Source organism: Elephantulus edwardii, unplaced genomic scaffold, assembly GCF_000299155.1.
Source record: "Elephantulus edwardii isolate Elephantulus edwardi_28Jun2011 unplaced genomic scaffold, EleEdw1.0 scaffold00037, whole genome shotgun sequence".
Lineage (NCBI taxonomy): Eukaryota > Metazoa > Chordata > Mammalia > Macroscelidea > Macroscelididae > Elephantulus > Elephantulus edwardii.
The window spans coordinates 7,520,015-7,540,624 of NW_006399787.1; the positions used below are offsets into that span (position 1 = coordinate 7,520,015).

Genomic DNA, 20,610 nt, shown 5'->3' on the forward strand with positions numbered 1-20,610 from the left:
AGGGTGTCTCCTTACACTTTGCTGCCAATTTCCAGATGCAGAAGACAGCTGCCCATTTGTGCCCCGTCACGCTGACGTGGGTCAAGAACTCTGGAAGTGACTAGAAAATGGATGTGGAGAGTAACTGCCAATCTGTTGTGGACATTTGTGTCATCATCTCAGGAAGATTTCACTGAGTGAAAAGTTTAACAAGTTTAATTATCACTTCGATCCTTTTTTAAAAATATTTTTTTAAAAAAGCGGCAGGAAGTTAATACATCACCTTGTCAGGAACCATGGAGGTTATGTTGGCAGACAAACAATAATAAAAAAAAACAAAAAAAAAACCCAAACAACCCCAAACAGCTGCCGTTTCAAATACAGAAAAAAATTTTTAAAATCACCAGAATCTTCTGGCTCCAACCAAGAGATGGTTGCCTTGTCTATTTTCTTCAGATCCCAAGATTTTTGGAAAAAGGAGAAAAAAAAAACAACACCCAAAACCTTATCAAATAAAATTCCAGAAAGTAGTAAATCCATTCTTTGCATGCTTTCAAAATCAGAACTATTTTGCCTCCCAGTTCAAGTGAAACCTAGCTTGTAATAGGGCTCAAGAGTCCAATGGTGTTACCTATCCTTTGACTTTCAAGTTTAAGAAAGCAGGTCTCAAGCAGTCAAGCTGCTGGCAACCTTGGCTCAACCTGTGCCCAAAGCCTTTTAGGTTTTGCCCAACTGGCCCGACACCTCTGTGGAATGCAAACATACCTTCTTTCTGTCCCACGTAACTAAGATTCTTAGAGAAGATGCATGAGGGCATCTGACGTCACCTACACCCTGGCTTGACAGGGGATCTCCTTCTGTACCTCTCCACATCACTGTACCCTTCCGCCAGGTAGTAAGTGGGATGGTGGGAGCTGACAGCTGCGGGAACCATCTTTCCTGCCTTATCCCTGGGCCAATCTCAGTGCCTGTGGGCTAGAAAAAAAAATGAGATTTAAAGACAATCTGAACCTGAGGCCCTCAGTGGAGTAGAGACATAGTCTGTGCATAGACCACAGGTTAAGACAGCAGCCATGTGGCTTCATATGTGAACCATTAAACAGTTAAAACTTAAAAGCAGCAGCTCTTCTGTAAGCTTTGGGAAACAAGGGTAGTTCAGAGCGTTAAAAGGACCACTCAAGGAATGGGAAAACCTGCCCTTTGTGCTATATGTCGGGGTGGTCAGAGAAGGCTTCTAGCTGGCGGCCAGGGTGACTGGACCTGGATGTTAAAGCTGCCTGGAGCTTGGCCCAGGCCTGCGGGGCCCTGCTCTTGGTGGCCTCTATGAACAGCTGGGTTTGCTCCTTTAGCTGGTCTAGTTCCACCTGTGTGGCCTGGTTCTGCCGAATCAACTCCTTGGTTTTCAGAGTGATCTCCAGCAAGCCGGACTTGTGGAGGACTACCAGCGTGTTCTGGAAGCGCCGGTGCTTGCTCTGCCGCTGCTCCGTGAAGATATCTGGGCTGCGGCAGAGGTGTTCCGCTGCCCACAGAGGAGAGCTATACTGAGCGGACAGTGGGGACAAGGGGGAGCTGCTTTCTAATCCATGCAGAGTACTGTCTGAGGCACAGACAGGACTGGCCGGGGACGCAAAGGTCAGGCTGGGAGCTTTAGCCACGTGGCTGCTGGATACTGGCTGCAGAGTCTGTGGACTTCCACCTGCCACCAGGGAGGGCACACCCTGCAGAGCTGAGTCCTCGGTGAGTTTGGCACTGGGTGGGGCTGGAGTGGAGGGACTGGAAGGCACAGTGCCAGACTTGGTGGGCTCACTGGAAGACACGCTCGGCCCCAATCTCTCAGTACAGATTTTCTTCTGCACCCCACTCTCCCCACGTTCTTCTGGGCTGCTGGAGAGGCTCCTCTTGCCTGGGTGCGGGGCTATTTTGGTGTAAGAATTCAGTATAGGCAGGTAGTTCCTGGAGTCTGACTTTTTCTCGCCAGTGTGGCATGGGCTGACGGGAGAGGGTACAGGCGGATGAAGGAACAAGAGCTGGGGCTGTGCTGAGATCACTTCAAAGGAGGGCTGGACAGTCCAGGACTGGAGCTGTGATGAGCTGCTGCCCTGCAAACAAGGGAAAGAACAACACACGACTTACTGAGAGAAGGGCAGACGATGGAAACTTCCACTAAAGGGGCGAAGTAGACACTTGGGCAGTAACAATAACATTTCAAGTACAGCTCACCCTTCACATACAGGGGAGCCCTTGTCAAGAGCAGGCCTGGAGAAAAGGGGGCCTGCAAATCCATTTGTTTTGATAGCATAATCCATTTCCCCCCCTTTCCTCTTTTTAAACCTTTCCTATAGCACAATGGGAGAAAAATGCTATTATTCAGGAAAAGAAATTGTAGCTAGCCGGAAAAAAAAAATCACATAGTAAAGATCAAGACTGAGGCAACAAAAATAGGGGTAGCACCATTTCAAGCATAAATAAAACCTTGACAATTTCAAAACTATGACTTTACATGAAAGCCTGCCTGCATTTAGTTATACCTGGAACCTTTTATTTGTAATCAGCTTTTCACTTATAAAGGTGTTGGCAGGTGTTTATGGGTCCGTTTTTTAATGGCAGTGACACCTGACAATCATAAACCGATTTAAAATAGTAATCAGTGCCATTTGTTGCAAGTGTACTTTTGGCCAGCACTGCATGATATCCTCATGCCTTATCTCATTTACTCCTTTTAACAAACCCAAGAGGAATTATCTCCTTTCATTAACAGGAAACTAAGGTCAATAAGCTGAACTAACTCACTTCAAGTCACAGAGCTACTAAAGGATGGAGCTAGGAGTCCAGATCTTATCTGACTGTAAAACCTATCTTATCTGTTCTGCCATACTGCCTTTGCTGTATCTGACTCAGGTGGGAGTCTAATAAAGAAGGCCCTGTCAACTTGCCCCAGTTCCAACCTGGACCAAAACACAATGAGGCCAGACTGAGAGACCTTGACAGAGGTCCTATTCATTTTTTCTTTTGTGGGTTTTTTTAAAATTAATTTTAATGAAAGTTTACAGACTTAGGGCTTCCATTAATTCATTGTTGCACTTTTCTCCCTGCCCACTCCCTCCCCCTCAATTCACTCTTCTCCTTGAAAAAGAAAAGAAAAACTCCTTCATTGTTATGCAATCCCTCTCCCCAAGTCCACTCCCCTGTGCAGCCTTCATTCTGGACTCCTATCATGACAATAATACCCAGTCATCTATCCCTTTTAAACAGTTCCCTCCCTCATCTGTTTCAATGCAGTATACATCATTTCTTCCCTCCTTCTCTGCCTTCCCTCAATCCCGATGTCAGTCCTGTTTTACAATAGTGGCCCTATGCAATATCTGTCCTTTTGTGACTGAGATATTTCATTTAGCATAATGTCCTCCAGGGTCAGTCCTATTCTTGGTGGGGCATGCACCCACGTGATTTTGCTGAAGCAAGCTGTGAACACGTGCATGGGCACATAAGTGGACACACATTTCAGTTCTGTGGATGCCAAGTGAGGAACTTGAGGCCTACTACAGTTTACCTCCTGTGCAAGGGGGTGGGGTAGGGGTGAGCTGGAAAGTACACTGTGGGGCCCTCTGGGTGTCCAATACACCCCGAGATACACACAGGTAAGTAGAGCCAAGACCAGGAATCACCCTTCCCTGTCAAAACCCCAGCAGTATTTCCACACAGAGTTCACCTCAGTGCAGCTCAGTCTGAAGTAAAACTTCAGACAGTCCCTCAAATCAGACTCATGCCCTAGGGTGACCTACAAGCCCTAGGGTGACCTACAAGGCCAACTGATCCTAAAAGGACCAAATCTACTGCTTTTCCAAGATGATTTTACTGGCCTGTTCTGACAGACATTGAGCTCATTTATTCCAATTACTAGATTTTACATACTGTACAATTCATGCTAACATCATCTGAGAGAATACCGAACAGAATTCTAGGCTTGAATGTGATCTTAGAATCATTTCACATAAAGCCTTCCTAGTACAGATGAGTTCTGTGGTGCCTATGTAATTGTGGGTAAGATCAAACGGTCTGAAGATGTAACTGCAATCAGACCTTCAAAGAAAAACACCCAAAACCAGGCAGCAGTAAGATATTACACAATAGCTAGAGAGTTTCAAAGGTATATTAACATTTATTTTTAGAACGCACTGAACTTTATCACATTAAATCAAAACAAACTCTAGATCTTTCCATCAGGTCAGCCTGTCTCCCACTCTCCTGATGGGAGCCAGTGACCTTCTTGACTGGTCTTTCCTGGAGAATAATGTGACTCTGCTGGAAAGCTCCTTACTCCTTGAGTATGGGCTGTTCTCAGCCTTCTGGAGCTGCCAGTCTAGCCTACAACAAAGAAGGGGCATAAACACAGACACACGGAAAGAGCAACGAGGGAGAAAGGAGGAAGGCAGGGAGAAAGGGAGCCCCTGGCACAACACTGAGGGACCCGCTCCAGGACAATCTCGTCTGGGCTCCATTTCCTGCCTTTATTCTCTGCCTTCACTTCAATAACATAAGCTGTGCCTCCAGCTGAGATGAGATTTAACAAGCAAAAATAGACACATTTTCCCCCACTAACTCCTCAGCTTACCTTTTTTTTTTGCATAGTTTCTAATCAATTTCTCATTCTCAGAAATAAATAGGTAATAGTTTAGACTTTAACTAGCGTGCTTTAATTGGATACAGGTACCTTCTTCTAACTTTTTTACATCAGGCAGGAAGCCAACTACAGAAAGCCCAACGTCAGTTTCCCTCTCAAGGGCCCAGGGTAAGGACTGCAATGTATTTTCAGACTAAAACAGGGAAAGGATAAACGCTCTTTGGCTTTTATCCATCTCATCTATGCTTTGAACTTCTCCATTCTATTTTAACCAAGTTCCTCTGAGTGAGTTCTCTGTTTTAAACACTAGAGCTTAGCATAGATTTTCATCTAAATCTCTTTCCTTTCATAACTAGACAATAATCACATAATATGCACAGTTATGTAAGAACTCCTGAAACAGGATATTTTTCAACTCTGTAACACTCCTATGTGGAATCTGCTGGTGCAATCGGACCTAAATCAGAGAGCTTCTCATCACTCATGGCATAGCGTTGGCTGATTACTAGGAAAAGGCTCAGAATATGACATTAAGAACATGGAAATCGCCTCGACCTCTGAAGCAAACATATGCACCCTACATTTCTAAGCTCCCTGAAGCGATACGAATGAGCAAGCAATTCTGCCCTCAACTCTGTCATGCACGCACTACAGAAGGGACCTTTCTACTTGACCCCTTTACATATGACTAAAGCATTCTGGAAGGATGCTCTGGGGGCTCAGCAAGGTTAGACACTGCATTGCTAATACAAAGGTCCGTGGTTCAGATCCATGAGCTGCTCTGTGGGAGAAAAAAGTGCAATCTCCTCCCATGCTATTCACTGCCTCTGAGAACCTACTGGAGGGGTCAGCTAATGGGTTAGTTCCCATTCGACAGTCCACAATAATGACAAAGCATTCTGGGGTCCCTTTGGGAAAACAAGAAAACAAACAAACACTCCAAAACTCAATGCCATCTAGGAACTGACTCATATGACCCTCAAGCAGGTTTTCAGAGGCTATAAAATGTATGAGGAGAATGTCCACCTCTCTCCCTCAGAGAATGGATGTGAATCATCTGCCTTTGGATGGACAACGCAACCCATCACCCAGGAGGCCAACAGAGACAATGGATACAGAACTAAGGCAGACTTCCCATCAGGAAAATGAGAATATGTGGCTTGATTATCAGAGTACGACTGCGTCAGTGTGGACCTTGATGGCTGTTTCTACAGTCTCACGGGCAGTGAGGGCAATGCTATTGACAAGGCCAGCTCAGACACTCCACTCTGCAGACTTGAGGGGCCGGTGGTCGTCCTCACCTGTTTGACCAGCACGTTCTTCATGACCACCATGGGGGACAGGGCTGAGAAGGGCCCGTTTGCAGCCTTGGAGCTCTGCCTCCGCCTGTCTTCTCGGCTCCAGCCCAAGGCGCTCAGCATGTCTTCGGACTCCATCTGCTCTGCCGAGCTCAGACATTCTGAGCTCCCATCTGGTGGACAGAAGAATGGTCAGTTCATTTAGGATCCAGGCTAGGGGCACCGAAGCCAGCTCCCAGGGAGCCACGGACCCCTTGAAATTCAATGCAACATTTGTGCTATTTTTTCCTGAATTTTAGTGAGAAGGTCTGTACCTTGCATGAGATTTGCAACTCTTATCCCAAAAGATTAAGAATCACTGCCCTAGGATAGCCTGACTTCCTGTCCACTGCAGACAAAGCCAGTGTCAGCTAGTTTCATAAGAAAGTAGTCATCACCAGAGTCTACCAAAGAACAGAGCTGAAGGCTTGAAGTTCGTTCGTTGCTTTCAAGAATCTCATCAACTGGGAGCGAGAGTGTGTAACCCAGGGCATTTAGAACCTCTGGGCACAAGATGTAACAATAAAAATAAAACCTCAAATTTTATATGCATGTTGAAACTAAAATAGCTTCTTCCTGACTCTTCTAATCATAAACTTTTGAATAAGTTTGAAACGTGTCTTTGTTGATCTTCTTCCAGTCCTATCCTTTCACATTGCTGTTTTGTCTAAGTGCATGCTGACTGTGCCGGGTGGCGATCCTACAATGATAAAGCAAGGTTCTCTGCAGGAAGACTAAGGTGAAAAACATTAAGGGTTCCTGACAAGATGGACGTACTGCACGGGGAAAGTCAGCAGTCAGGGGCCTCTTCAAATTACTGAGGAGCAGTGACGCCAGTTAGAAGACTAAGATGCATCTGATTCAGGTTACCGTCTTTTCAGTCACTTGCTATGCATGTGAGAGCTGGACAATGAACAAGGATGACAGAAGGCGAACTGAAGCCTTTGAGCTGTGGTACTGAGAGTCCTGAATATCCCAAAAGAACAAACAGGTATGTCTTGGAGAAGGTGGAGCCGGAGTGCTCGCTGGAGACAAAGACAACCAAGCTTCGTCTCACAACCTTTGGGCATGTTGCTAGGAGAGGCTATCCCTTGGCAAGGGACATCATGTTTGGAAAGGTGGAAAGTCAGAGAAAGAAACAAGGGCCCCCAACCAGATGGATTGACACAGTGACTGCAGTAACGGCCTCAGGTGCATCAGATGTGATGAGGATGACACAGGAGGGGAGAGGGTGTTCATTCACAGGGTAGCTATGTCAGTCATACTCAACTTGCCGGCACCTAACAACGATGACGACACAGAGATTGTAACAATGGGTTCAAGTGTGTTGGACATGGTGAGGATGGCACGGGTCAGGGCAGGGTGGTTCACAGGGTCGCTGGGAGTCCTAGTCAGCTCAAGGCACCAAACATGACCACCAACAAGTAAATTTACACAAAAAAGGCACTCAGCTGAAGGAAATCAAGAAATTACTGTACGTCGGCTACTGTAGAGGCTGGGACTCTTCTAAATATTCTCCAGGAATCTCCAGAGATGTGGAGGCGGCAGGGCTGGGATGTGATGGTCAGTTAAGAGTGTCATTTTCAACACTTGCATTTTTTCCCAGCTTTGAGGAAGACTATATAACCACAGGATAGCCATCAAAAAGGGTGGAATTCAGAATCTCCAGTTAAGCCTGACCTAGAGTGACTTAATCAATCTACCTGAGGAATGGTGTGCAGACTTGGGTATATTTACAAAACACCACAGTAATCCAAATGTGCTCATCTGGTTAAGAACTGTTAGGCTAGAAACAATGGATCTCAAAAAAACAATCCCAAGATGTGTATCTAGTACTTGGACCCTGGCTTCTAAATGCCTTTCAAGAAGAAAAAGAAACCAGGGCACTGCAGAGAAATGGCCAATCCCAAGTGTCTGGTAAGAAACACCTTGACCCAGAAAGGAAGTGCTCCCTCACTTATGGGGACATGCCCAGAGTCCCAGGATCTAGGCAAAGGTGGGACCATGTTAGTATCAATAGTAACAGGGACCCCTTCTGCGGCACCGGCTTCTGGACGCACTAGGTCACGACCAGCGCTTTGGGAAGATACTCTGTATGTTTTTCCCATTTCCCTTCTCTTTACCATTTTTTACCTTTTACTCGCAATATATTTTTGCTGAACTCGTTTCACAAACCAAAAAAAAAAAAAAATAGTAACAGGGACTGGACAACTTGAGCTATTAAAGAATTCCATCAATCCATAAAGACATACAGAAAACAAAGAGAAAAGGAAAATGCTTCATTATAGAACAATGACGGCTGAAGAATGCATAAGGGATGGAAGAATTTAAAAAAATCACTATTTTTTAGATAAGAAGCAACTAATTCCGGTAAGACAACCAATGGATGTTAAAGACACTAGAGGAAAGTTTGTCGGGGAACAGGAGAGTCAATTAAACTCAAAGTATCATTCCACAAAGTGTTGATTAACTATAACAAGAAAACTATTCAAGAAACCTGGTATACATTACCTAAAGCAGTGGTCACCTGGAGAACCACCAAGAATAAAGCCAACTTATTAGTCTAGGATTCTTGTCAAAAAATGTGTATCCTGATTCTAACAATGAGAACACCATCTAGACTGTGGGACATTCTGCTCTAACTCATACAGAGATGTTAATATCAGGGGCGAGGGAAGGACAGAAAATGGGAGACTTGTTATAGACTTTTAAAAGGCTGAAAAAGACAGGACAATAAAACATAAGGCACACTCCTCAACTGGATCCTGGATCCAGTACAAAGAGCTTTCAAGGGCACTACCGCACCAACAGAGACAGACCCAGGGACTGCACCAACGGGCTCCGGTGTGTCAGAGATCGTGAGGCTGACACAGCACAGGAGAGGGTTCAGATCTGATAGGGTCCTACTCGCCTCATGGGCATCTAAGACCACCACCAACATTGGAGCAATGGAAAAAGGATGAATCTAAACTGTATCTAGTGAGAACTCTATCAAGGCGAAATGCCTTCAGTATGATAGTATTACAGAAGACACATACACTGAACTTGAAAATAAGTAGCTTATTTTCAAATAATTCACCTAGTACGCACACACACACTATTTACTGGAACATGGTTAGATTCTAAAGATCAGGCTGTAATGTGGAATTCAGCATTATGCAGAAACGGAGGATGACTACATATTACGTAACTGTCAAACCACTAAGGATCCTCGCCCAGCCAGGCTGACACACAAGCTTCCCCATTACAGCCAGCGTGACTCTCACCTGCATCTGATGCTCATTCACTAATGCCAGATGGACAGAAGTAATGTGCAAATCACATAAAAGATATTTTACTATTATCATGAATGCAAAATGTCAGATAATGGTATAGTCCATAAGAAAAGATTAGGTGGGTTTGGTGTGTATAGTTTATGTGTATCCGTTGTTGTTGTGTACCAGTGAATCAGAACAGACCCACAGCTGACCCTCCGGCAGGTTTTCAGAGTCAGTAAACTGCATGGGAGGAGTCTGCCCATCCTTCTCCCACAGAGTAGCTGGAAATTTACACTGTGTGCCTTTGGGATTGCAGCGCAGGTTCTTGTCACTAGGTCACCAGAGAGAAAACAAATACGGCAAAATTATAAAAACCAGTGAATCGGAATGTTACTTAGGATATTCACTCAATTTTCTATAGATTCGGAATTTTTCAAAGTAGGTTAAGAAAATAATTAAAATGAGACAAGGAGAAGAGAGTTTGGTTTTACAGACTGAGTAATAGTCTAGGGTCACTGGAAAGTACTCCAGTAGTGTGATGAGCTCACTGGGTCTTGGCCCAGGAGTGGCCGGACATACTGCATTCTCTGGGATATAACGAGGTCTGATTATCTTCAATACCACCTCATATATGAATAGGATGATACTTTTTAAGGTACTTGTGCAGAAAAGAGGACAACACTATCAAAAACATCCAGACAGTATGTTATTCTACAAGGTCTCAAAGCAGCCAGGAGGAGAAACAGCCAAATACAGGAGTATTGACAATAGTAGGGAAATTTTAATTTTTTTTATGTTTTCTTAATTTCTACAGTGAGCATATAATGCGTCTGTAATAGGAAAACCAGGTAAAACAAATTTGAGGTTAAAAACCAAAACTATAAGGCCTGCAATGTCTCCAAACCTACCTGATCATGTGAATCCCCAAAGGTCCTTGTGGTAAACCTAAACTTGAGGTCCTCCTTCAGACCTTGTACATCAGAACCTCCAGGGCAGAAGTTAGGTGATTAGCCCTTTAAACAAATTTAAGAGGAAGAAAAATACCAAGGGCTATAGGCCGGCCTGCCCGTCCCAGCACTGTCTGGACACTGGGCAGGAGCATGTTAAGTCCTCTTATTCTAATCCCTTGGTCAGTGTTCTGTTCTTCTCTGAGCAACAATCTATTTATAATTAGGCCTCTCATCCGACATGTCGACAGGCAGAAAACACGCTAATCAAAGGGCAAGAGAGGTCTAGAGGTCTAGTATCCCTGACAGCTGCATTTCTCACTATAAATGAGTAAATCAACAAGACTGATTGATTAGTCTATGTCAGCGTAATCTAAATCCTCCCTCAGGACAAAGCTCTACTCTCAGGAATCAGATCCAGCCAGAATTCCCTGGCATCACCATCTGTATTCCTGAGGTAAAAACTGTTAACACTAGAATGGAGGGGGGGAGGGGGAGAGAAATGAAAATGTTCACTGGGTATGAATCTAAATCTTTCAGATACAGTTTAAGACACTTTCCCCTTGTCTCAGATACTCAAGTTTTGAACTGAGCCAGGTGCCCAGAGACCAAATGGAAAACACATGAATACTGGGGAATGGAGTGTGAGCGAGAACATGTTCAACTCTTCCAAAGCTACTTTCTCTTAACAAAGTTCTCTTAACAAATGAGTAGTGATACGGAGCTGTGGTGGCCTGGTGGGTAAGGAGCTGCTCTGTGAACCCAGCGGCAGGCAAAGTGAGTCCACTAGGACTCTCCAAGGGAGAGAGACGGGTGATCTCTCATGTGATTTACAGCTTTTGAAAACCTGCTGTAAAGTTCCAAATTCATGGTCATGGCTTTGACCTTAACTAAGGAGCTCCAGTGTAGTACATGTTGGGTTGCTGACCAAAAGATCAAATCCAGCAGTTACTGAGAGGAAGAAAAATGGAGGCCCACGTTCCTGTAAAGATCTAGAGCCTTGGAAATCCAATGCAAGGGCACCATGACTTGCTATCAACTTGACAGCAGTGGGTCTGCTTCGTTTTAAATGACAGCCTTCAAATGTGTTCCATGGCGACAATAGGTGATAGATTTGGTTTTTCTGTAATGTTAACTATTCCCAAGAAAAAGGAGCTGAAACAAAAGTTGAGAGTGTTAGTCATCCAGTGCTGCCCTAAAAGAAATACAAGTGGGTGGCTTTAACAAACAGAAATTTATTTTCTCATAGACTTCTAGAAGGCTAGAAGTCTAAATCGAGGGTACCAGATCTATGGAAAGGCTTTCTGTTTCTGTAGGTTCTGGGGGAAACTTTGTCTCTTCAGCTTATTTCCTGGTCTCTTGGTGATCTCCCATATAACCGTCATCAGCTTACCCATCCCCACTTCTCTTGCTTATTTCACTCATTCATATATTAAAGAGATTCACTCAAGACATACTCTTACGCTAATTTTGCATCTCTTACATAAACAAGGACAACTCATTCCCAAACAAGCTTGAAGGTTAGGATTTACAACATATTTTTGGGGGACACAATTCAATCATAACAGTGTATTAAAAGTTCCCCAGTAACCACTTATAATAGTTTTCAGTTAAGCTTTAAAGATGAGGATCTAAGTTGGTTGTTTTTTGTTGTCGTTTTTTTTTTAAAGTCAAGTCAGGGAGCTCTGGTGGCCTAGTGGCAGGAGGCTGCACTGTAATCCCAGAGGTGTGTGGTTCAAATCCACCAGATGCTCTGCTGGAGAAGGAGGGACAATCTCCTCCTGTACCAGTCAGATCCAATTGGACAGTACACATAAATAAAATTTTTTTTTTAAAAAGTCAAGTCATTCTTTTTAGAACTAGCCTGAGGGTCACTTTGGCATCAGAATTACCAATTTAGAAATAGTTATTCATCCTGTGTGGGAAAGCTTCCTGTCATTATCACACAAATGAGATCTGGAGAGGAACATTTTTTAGGCATATCATTTATTAAAATGCAGAGAGGATAAAGTATTTTTAACCTGAAAATCCCGAGTCCTTATCTGAGTCGGCCGCCGCCATGCTGAGCTGACGAGCAGCCTTCTTCATCTCTGTCCCTTTGCCCAGCTTGGCCGAGAGTCTTCGGGGGCTCTCCCTGGTCGGGTTTTTCCTGTCCATGTTTTACTGGGTTGGAAGTAGGTTCATCAATGGCCCTTTCATCTGGATCACCCTGTAAAACAACAATTACATAAGAAGTCCTGGCCTGGGGAGCTGAGACAGGTGAGCCAGGCTGTGAGGAGCACAGCGGGGGCACAGGAGGCTGGCTTTGCCCATGGCAGCCACACTCAGAGGTTTCCATTGACAGTGGCTTCAAGTTCATTACCCAGCAGAATGGCTTCCATCCAACAGCAGACCCACAGTTCTCTGGCTGCTCCCCCTAATTCCATTATGAATTCAAGGCACACAGACGACATTCAGTAGAAGCTTTGTCAACTGCAAACAAAGGCACATTTTATTGGGCTTTTTGGAATGGGAAGCCCAGTCAACTCAGCCTCCTCCCTGAAGAGAGGTGATGCTGACAGACAAGGTTTGCTTTCCCAGGACACACCTGCAAGCTCCTGACCTAACACCTCCTATGCTGCAGGTTCTCTGTTAACCTCTCACTTCCTCAGATAAGGTAATGTCAAAACAACTCCTTATGTATGTATGTGACTTTGTAGCTTTAAAAATTCTAATGAGCAAAAAAGATCAAGAATAAAGTGCTCCGATTACATAAAAAGTGTGCTCCTAAAGCTGCTGTTAATGTAATATTGCTTAAACCTCACAAGGACCTCCTTGGTGGTTATTCCACTTTACAGAAGAGGCAGGTGAGGTTCAGGTAAGTATCATCAATCTTCTGAGAATGGCTAACAAGTGTCTACATATGAACCAGGCTTTGGGTTTCACTATTTTGGATGCTATTAGCTCCTACTCATATGACAATTCTATGCACAACAGAATGAACTGGGGGCCAGCCTGAAGCCATGCTCACAATCAGGGCTATGTGTGAGTCAACGCTGCAGAGGTTGTGTCAATACACACTATGCGATGACCAGGGATACAGAGGACAGGACTGGCACAGTCCCTGCCAACCTGGAGCGTAGACATTGAACAATCACCTGGCTAATCATCATTTTGGTAAGAGCTGTGAAGGAGAAAGGCTCACAGTGGAGAGATGCAGGAAAGGGACCTGTTCGTGAGGAAAGGACACATTGTCTCTGGGTGATGAGTCAGCGGGCGGGAGCCAGGTGGAGGAGGATGGGTGGGGCTTGGTGTGTTTCAGGCAGCATGAAGGCCCCGTGAGAGCAAACATCTTGGCATATTCAAAGGGCTGAAAGGCCAAGCAGCTGAAGTATAGAGCAAATGGGTCTGAATGACAGTGGAGGGGCAGGTGTGGAACAGACGGGTGGGTGGCGCTTGGAGCCTACATTTAAGACTCTGGCTATTAAGAGCAATGAAAGCATTTTAATCAAAAGAGTACCATCATCGGCTCTGTGTTTTAAAAGTCTTTTTGGGGAAGCTGGGTAGAGATTGAATTGGAGAGAGGCAGGAACGGGATTGAGCTCATTTAGATACTACCACAGGAGTGTAAGTGGTGATAGCAGAGGGGGAGGGAAATGACAGATTAGAGGTGCAATTAGGAGTCCACCTGGATGGGATCTGGCCATTGTGCATGGGGAGGAGTCAAGGGCACAGAAAGGAGCTGGGTGAGGTGAGGAAGGCCGAGGGGGCTGGTTTAGTTTTTGTCACATAAAGTCTCAAGTAACTGTGTATCACTCAAGTGGAGATGGTGGTAGATAAATTCTAAGTGCGGAGCCCCAGAGCAAAGCCCAGAACTTCCCCAATGGCATACAGCTAGTCCAGAGCAGACCCGGAACTAGACTAAGAGTGCAGCAAAATGAAACAAATTCGCGGGCAGAGGCTGAGAACATTCCGGATACTTCCTCAAGGCCACATGAGTTACCAGGAATGGCAGCAGTCCAGTGGCACGGTAGGAACACAAAGGATCTTGGGAGCATAAAAAGAATTAAGGCGCCAATGGGAAAATGACGACAACACTGTAGAGAGAAGCAAAGCCTGGCAGGTTTAATTCCCAGTCCACTCGTGACTCCATCCTTTTGTCCTTCGGAGACCCCTGCCAAACTGCATTGAGTTTGGGTAGCCTGAAGTGCCAACTTGAACATTTCGGCTAATACAGGATGTAGGGGAAGGCACTGAGGACGTCAGAAATGGAAGGAGGATTCAAATGAAATGAACCAGAACCCAGCAGGATGTGCTTCCTTGCTCAAACTTTTGTATATTGCAGGAACAGGCTAAAGGGAACACCACCTGGTCTGAACGAGAACGAATTAAAAGTCAAAATTCTTCTGCACCATTGTCTAACTCTTAACTAGCTTCCTCATTCAGTTCACATCAAAACATCACGGACTTTATGAGAGTTACTTGTTCAAACCCACAGACACTAAAGACAGACAAAGGTCTGTCATGTCTTGCATGGCACGGAGCAAAGAGCCATTCTATTTCACAGTTACGTGGGGTGGCCCCCGTTACCAAAAGACTAAAATGTGAAACTGTATCTTTAATTAAATCAGGATGCTTTTGAGTGAAATGAAAAAAAAAGCCTAGTTTCATTTTCTTGCAAATAATACTGTCCAAAGGCGAAATCGAAGGCATGTTTAAAATGGAAGTGAAAATGGCTTGTGAATGGCATTCACTAATTTAAATCTGACCATGCCACCGAGTTAGATTAGAAGCAGCAGCAGCTCATGCGAGCTTTAACTAATAAAGTCTACAATCAAGTTTTACAAGAGCTTACAAAATGCATTTCATAGATATTTTAGGTGATTTAAAATGCTATAATCCTCGGGACAAGAGAATGATTAAAAGAACCTCTGCATGGTACAAAAAGAGCTGTGGTAGTGTCAAAGGCTGAATGCTTGGCTGCTAACCTGAAAGGTTGGTGGTTCTAACCCATCGGCCACTCTACGGGCAGTTTGCTTCCTGCCGACTGCAGCCTTGGAAACTCTTTGGATGTAGTTCTAGTCTATCCTACAGGGTCGGAGTCAGAACCAACTTGCTAGCAATGGGCTTTGAGCGATGCACGTAGTTACGATGCTCAACTGCTAACCCAATGGCTGGAGGTTCAAGTCCACCCAGAGGTGCCTGGTAACAAAATCCTAATGATTTGCTTTTGAAAAATCTGGCCCTGGAAACCCTATGGCATCCAGTTCTACTCTGGGGTTACCATGAGTTCAAGCAGGTTTGGTATCTGGCAACTGGTATTTGCTATTATTAAAATGTAGCAAACAGAGCTACCCCAAAATACAAAGGATTTATTGTGCCTCATGGAGAAACTAGGGCGTTCTGATGGCTAAATGATAAGGAGTTGTGCTACAAACACAAAGGTATACAGTTCAAATCCACCAGCTGCTCCACAGGAGAAGTGCAGGCAATCTCCTCCTGTGTGATTTCCTGCCTCTGAAAAACCAACGGAGGGTCAGCTGGGAGTTGGTTCCGACTCCATCACAATATGGAGAATTTGAAGGATGACATTAATTGTGAAATCTTTAAAACACTGAAAAGGAGGCAAACAGGTTAAAAAAAGAGAAAAGATGCTAAAATTTTGGATCCCGAAGTTGTGCTGGTTGAAAATAAAGAACACATGGTCTACTTTAGAAACTGGCTACTTGGGGATAAGAAAAGATTAAAAGTATGAAGACACTACCCTGAGTAAAGTTCTTTTTAAGCAACAGAAATCTTGAGTGTCCCACAGAGGCTACCTCCACTTCCTGTCTGTGAGTGGTGCCCAGAGGTCAAATGTCAGTGAACAAGAAAGCCACTGAAAACACTGCACAAGACCCTCAACAGGAGAGAAGCAGATGAAAACAGAACACTCTACCACTGTTCCCCAACTCATTCACTTACTGCCACAGAACTGGTTCTAACTCTTGGTTTGGAAGGCTGTAAATCACAGGAAGAGACTGCCCATCCTTCTCCCATCGACCAGTGGTAGACAGATGGGCAGCCTTGGAGTCAGCAGCATACCTTTTTACAGACACCACCGCCAGACATCACTCTCATGCCTAGGTTCATGCAAATGGCAAAGTCTGAAAACCTCAAGAAGTTGATTTTTCACCCCCTTCTCAAGTATTATTTTACAAGTTAAATGTTCATAAGCTACAAGAAGTTGAAAACGGGCTTATGAAGCTGACTCCCATCTCTGTATTTCTAGCCAAGACTAAATGCTTTACAAACCCCTTGGCCTCCTCCTAAGTCTAACACCACATTAAAAGGACTCCAATTTAAACTCCACGCACTGCCAAAACTGATCCAGACAGGTCTCTTATGAATATACATGCCATACAGTGTTCAAAAGGTTCCCAGAGAAAGAACATACACTAAAACAATATAACCGAATAGATTTTCTGTATCAAACTCTCACTACCACCAAGTCAGAACTGACTCACAGTTGGCCCTCAGTAAATTCTCAGGCTGTTAATCACACAGGAGGAAAATGACCATCCTCCCCTGGAGCAGCTGGTGGATTTGAAGGAGTGGCATCCACTTCCGTAATCGCTTGCCTCCGGAAACCCTATGAACCTGGAGAGAGGATGAGAGACACCCAAGCGTTGAGGACTCTCCTTCACAGGGTAGCTATGAGTCGCCCGCGACTCGATGGCACTTAACAAACACCACCACCTTTGTGTTGGCAGTGCAATTCCTATTATTTAAATCAATAAATATAAGTTGAAATGTTAACTAAAATTCCATAACAGGTAAACATAATTTTAAAGTCTTTTACAGCACTTGGCTCTTACTTTTTCTGAAGTTTCTACATGAGAGGTTAAAATGTTTGTCTCCTCAACCTCAAAGGCTTATTTTTCATCTTGAAAACCAAAATAAACCCTCAAAAATTAATAGGCCTACAAGACATATGAGGTCCCCAACAGATTAACAAACCCCAACAAATCTTCTTTCCTGCTGGGTCTCTCTAACAACCTAGCAGTTAAAATGTCACAAAAATACCCTACTGGAAGGAAGATCAAGATTTTGTGTTGCCAAACACCATGGCCAACTCTAGATCTAAGCTTTCTCTTTAGGATGAAGCCTCTCCTGAACCAACCAAATTAAAGGGAGCGACACCATGCCGAATTTACAATCAACCCTTTCGAAGATTTGGGTTTATGATAAAAAGGACCAAGGGGTTCCAAGAGAAGAATCTAAAATGCTGTTCTCAGATCTTTCCTTTTATAGACACCTGGCAACTTTCCCAAGAGCTCAAGTTCCCTTTAAAACGTGTCACGTGTAGGACATGTGTGCATGGAGGGAGGTGTGAAGTTAAAGCCCAAGTGCCAGCTTATGTGCAAGGCCACAGAAAAGAACCATGTGTAATCCCAGTTAAAATTAAAATATATTCAAAGATGTAACTGGGGGTGGAGGTGAGGAGGGATCTAAAATCTCCAATCTTCCCCTTCACATCCACGTTCCAAGTCTCCAACTTGGCAACTAAATCATGTTAAAGATCCTAGATCCAATTTCCTATGTATGGAATAGGCATGGGTTGCTCCACTGTCTCCCTTTTCAACGAGGAGGTCGGTTTAGACAACTTCTTCAAATCTCCTGCTTCTAGAAGGTGGGCAGTAACAGTGCCCACCTACCCAGCAGCCAGCCCACGCTGCATCTGTGCCAGGCAGCATGCTGCACCCTCCAGGCATCCGCCAGCCTGCCAGCTCAGCAGGGCAGAACTGGGCAGACCCTAGTACTGTGCTGTGGCTGGCATGCCACCAGCCTCCCAGGGCAAACACCCAAGCAATGTGGATTGCCAGGACTTGGGCAATACCCCGGAGCCCAGCTCCGGCCTGTGCCCTGGGTAGGGCTCAGAGCTCCCCTCCATTCGCCCACTAACCAGTTAACTCCTTACTTGGCACTAACTAGCCTTCTCCCCCCACTCCTGGCACCATGCCTGGCACGCTGGCCACCCAAGGGAAATATTCAGCAACGAGGGTGACAGCAGGTCGCTACGAAAGACGTGAGCACCTGTGCCCCTGACAGGCGATCTGCTCGCCTCTGCAAACTGGAGGTCCAGGCCCCGTGACCCTGACACCGGCTCTTGCTCAGTCGTTTCCCCAAATCCCTGCCCCTTTGCACAGATCCCGCCAAGCTCTCCCTGTCCAGTCGGTGTCCCCCGGGTTACACCAGGGGCCAGCCGCCCTAACACAGGTCCCCTGCCCACACACTGCCCCCTCCCCACCCTCGACTCCCTCTCCCACGCAGTCCCCGCCCCTCTTCGCAAAAACAACCAACTAAATTGGGGGAAGAACGCACACTCATGTGGCCCCCCGAAAGCCCCGGTTCTCCCTCTCACCTACGTCGCCCCGTTCTCCTCTCCCCAGCTCCCACCTTCTTCCCCGACGCTCCCTCCTACACGCCGAGTCCGGTAGCGCCAGCCCCCGCTCCCCTGCCCAGGACTCCCCAGCCCGCCATTCGCACCTACGGCCGGGGTCGCGGCTCCACTACCAGACCTGGGAGTCAGGCAGCGCATGCGTGAGCCCGGCCCCGCAGCTCCATGACAACGCCGTCGTCGCCGAGTCCCGCGCTCGCGGCCCAGCCTCCCGCCCGTCTCCCCTCCTCCCTCCTCCCCCCCGCCTTCGCTCGCGCCAGCCACGTGACTCGTCTCGGCGTCTACCCACCCCGTACCATAGAGACGGCGCGCTGTCCTCCTAGAAGGGCACTTGGAGCCGCGGCCTTTCCCTCCTCCGCCCGCGAGCGAGAGCGGCGCGGGGGGCGGGGACTCGCCCGAGAGCCCGACGCTCTCTCCACGAGAGGCGGACTTCTCGATGGTGGGTCTGGGCGGGGCCCGCCGCCATTTTGTGCCGGGGAGCTTGGGCCAGCCGCCACGAGGGCCGGGTTTCGAGGCGGGGTTTGGAGGAACGAGGGGCGGGCCGGCTTATGGCGTGTGTGGCCGGAGGCGTGATGTGGGGAAGCAGGTGGGAGTGGGGCTGGCGGGAGGGACCCGCGGCGGCGCCGCCTGGTTTGGACGGGAAGGCGGGGTCGGTCGTCCTGACTGACGGGGACGATTCGCGGCCTCACTGCCCGGGGTGGGTTGTCGCTTTGCTGTCAGACCCGCCTGGCTGGTGCTGCACGTGACAGGGGAGGGCTTCACTTGGATGGCTTCCTAGCATTTGAATCACTTGCGCGCTTTGTGAGCATCGCAGAGTATGGCGTTTCGTTTCGTTGGGGATAGCACGTTATTTAACATTGGTTATATTTATCCATATTTAACATTGACCACGGACCCCAATTTTTATACTATTCTCATTCTGCTGTACGGAGAATTGTCCCTGATTAACAAACGTCCGGCCCGCTGAGTTTCCTATTGGACCTTTGGAGCTGGTAGTGTCAACTTTATGGCTTACAGAGAGTTCTTTAATCACGTTGCCGCAAAGGACGGCTCTAGCGGAAAGCCCTGTGTTTCTAAGCACGGTCGTCAATTTTAAAGTGTGTGGCAACGTGTTTAAAAGAGTTCAAGGCAGGTAATCAAGCCAAATGAAGGACTGCAAACCTTCAATATGGATTACATGTCAACATCAAGGAGAAAACTTCTCACCACTGGACCGCCAGGCAACATCAGGATAGATAGAGAAAAGCTTGAAACTGTCAATGACTGCATCTTCCCTGGATTCACAGTGGGTGCACGTGGTACTTGCAGTCAGGAGACGCCATGGTTTTGGGGACGTCCCAAGTTGAAGGACCTCTCCAAATGAATGAGGAGCAACGGTGTTACTCTGGGAACTAAGGTGTGTCGGATTTCGGCTGTGTTGTTGGAGGAGAGTGCTGAATATCCCAAGGACGGCCAAAAGAACAAGCAGATAGGTCTTGGAGAAGGTGCAGCCAGAGTGCTCCTTGGAGGCCAGGGGAGGAAGAATGTCACAGTTGCCCCCTGGCCTCCTTGAAGAAACCTGATAATGTCTAAGGCAACCGCACCAGACAGTGGATCCTGATAAGGCTCTGGGTCTAATCACAAAAGCCCATCCCCAAATTAATTGCTATTTTTTTATTGCCTTTAATCAACACGAACAAAAGGCCTGTAGCCTCTCTACAACTATCAACATTGATCAAAGTTCATAGTTTTCCAGAGGCAAGTTGTTTAGGAAGTGGATGCCACTCCTGCTTCACCCAAGTTGATTAACAGACCCAAATTCCAAGCAAAATGCCATCTTCCTTGTTGTTGTTATGTGCCGTCCAGTCTTGTGACTCATAGCGACCCTATGAGTTCTGTGAAGAAGCCATCTTCCTTAGTCCTCTCTAAAACCCCTATTAAAAGAAACTGCCCTTGACTGCCCTCACACCATTTTGACCTCTGGGAGTAATTACTTGTCCCTCTCAGGCCATGCAATAAAGTCCTGTTTGTTTCTTGGGACCAGCTTCTCTCTCTCTCTTCCCCCCCCCCC

The 20,610-nt window shown here is 46.2% G+C and overlaps 1 protein-coding gene across 1 annotated transcript; it reads right to left on the bottom strand.

Annotated features, from left to right (window-relative positions):
* Positions 1–1,184: 1,184 nt before the first annotated feature.
* CIPC (CLOCK-interacting pacemaker) lies at positions 1,185–18,749 on the bottom strand. Its single transcript, XM_006884655.1, has 4 exons — positions 18,650–18,749; positions 12,163–12,350; positions 5,902–6,071; positions 1,185–2,078 (listed from the first exon to the last, which is right to left on the bottom strand). The coding sequence occupies exons 2-4, from the start codon at positions 12,296–12,298 to the stop codon at positions 1,185–1,187; spliced, it is 1,200 nt and encodes a 399-aa protein (XP_006884717.1). The 5' UTR covers positions 12,299–12,350; positions 18,650–18,749.
* Between the last annotated feature and the right edge of the window lie 1,861 nt (positions 18,750–20,610).

What these genes read in the sequence shown, in the direction of transcription:
- CIPC (XM_006884655.1), bottom strand. Translation starts at nt 12,298, where the DNA reads ATGGACAGGAAAAACCCGACCAGGGAGAGCCCCCGAAGACTCTCGGCC. An exon ending in TAAGGACTCGGGATTTTCAG is followed by an intron (nt 6,072 to 12,162) that starts GTTAAAAATACT and finishes TCTGTCCACCAG; the next exon opens with ATGGGAGCTCAGAATGTCTG. An exon ending in AGAACGTGCTGGTCAAACAG is followed by an intron (nt 2,079 to 5,901) that starts GTGAGGACGACC and finishes CCTTGTTTGCAG; the next exon opens with GGCAGCAGCTCATCACAGCT.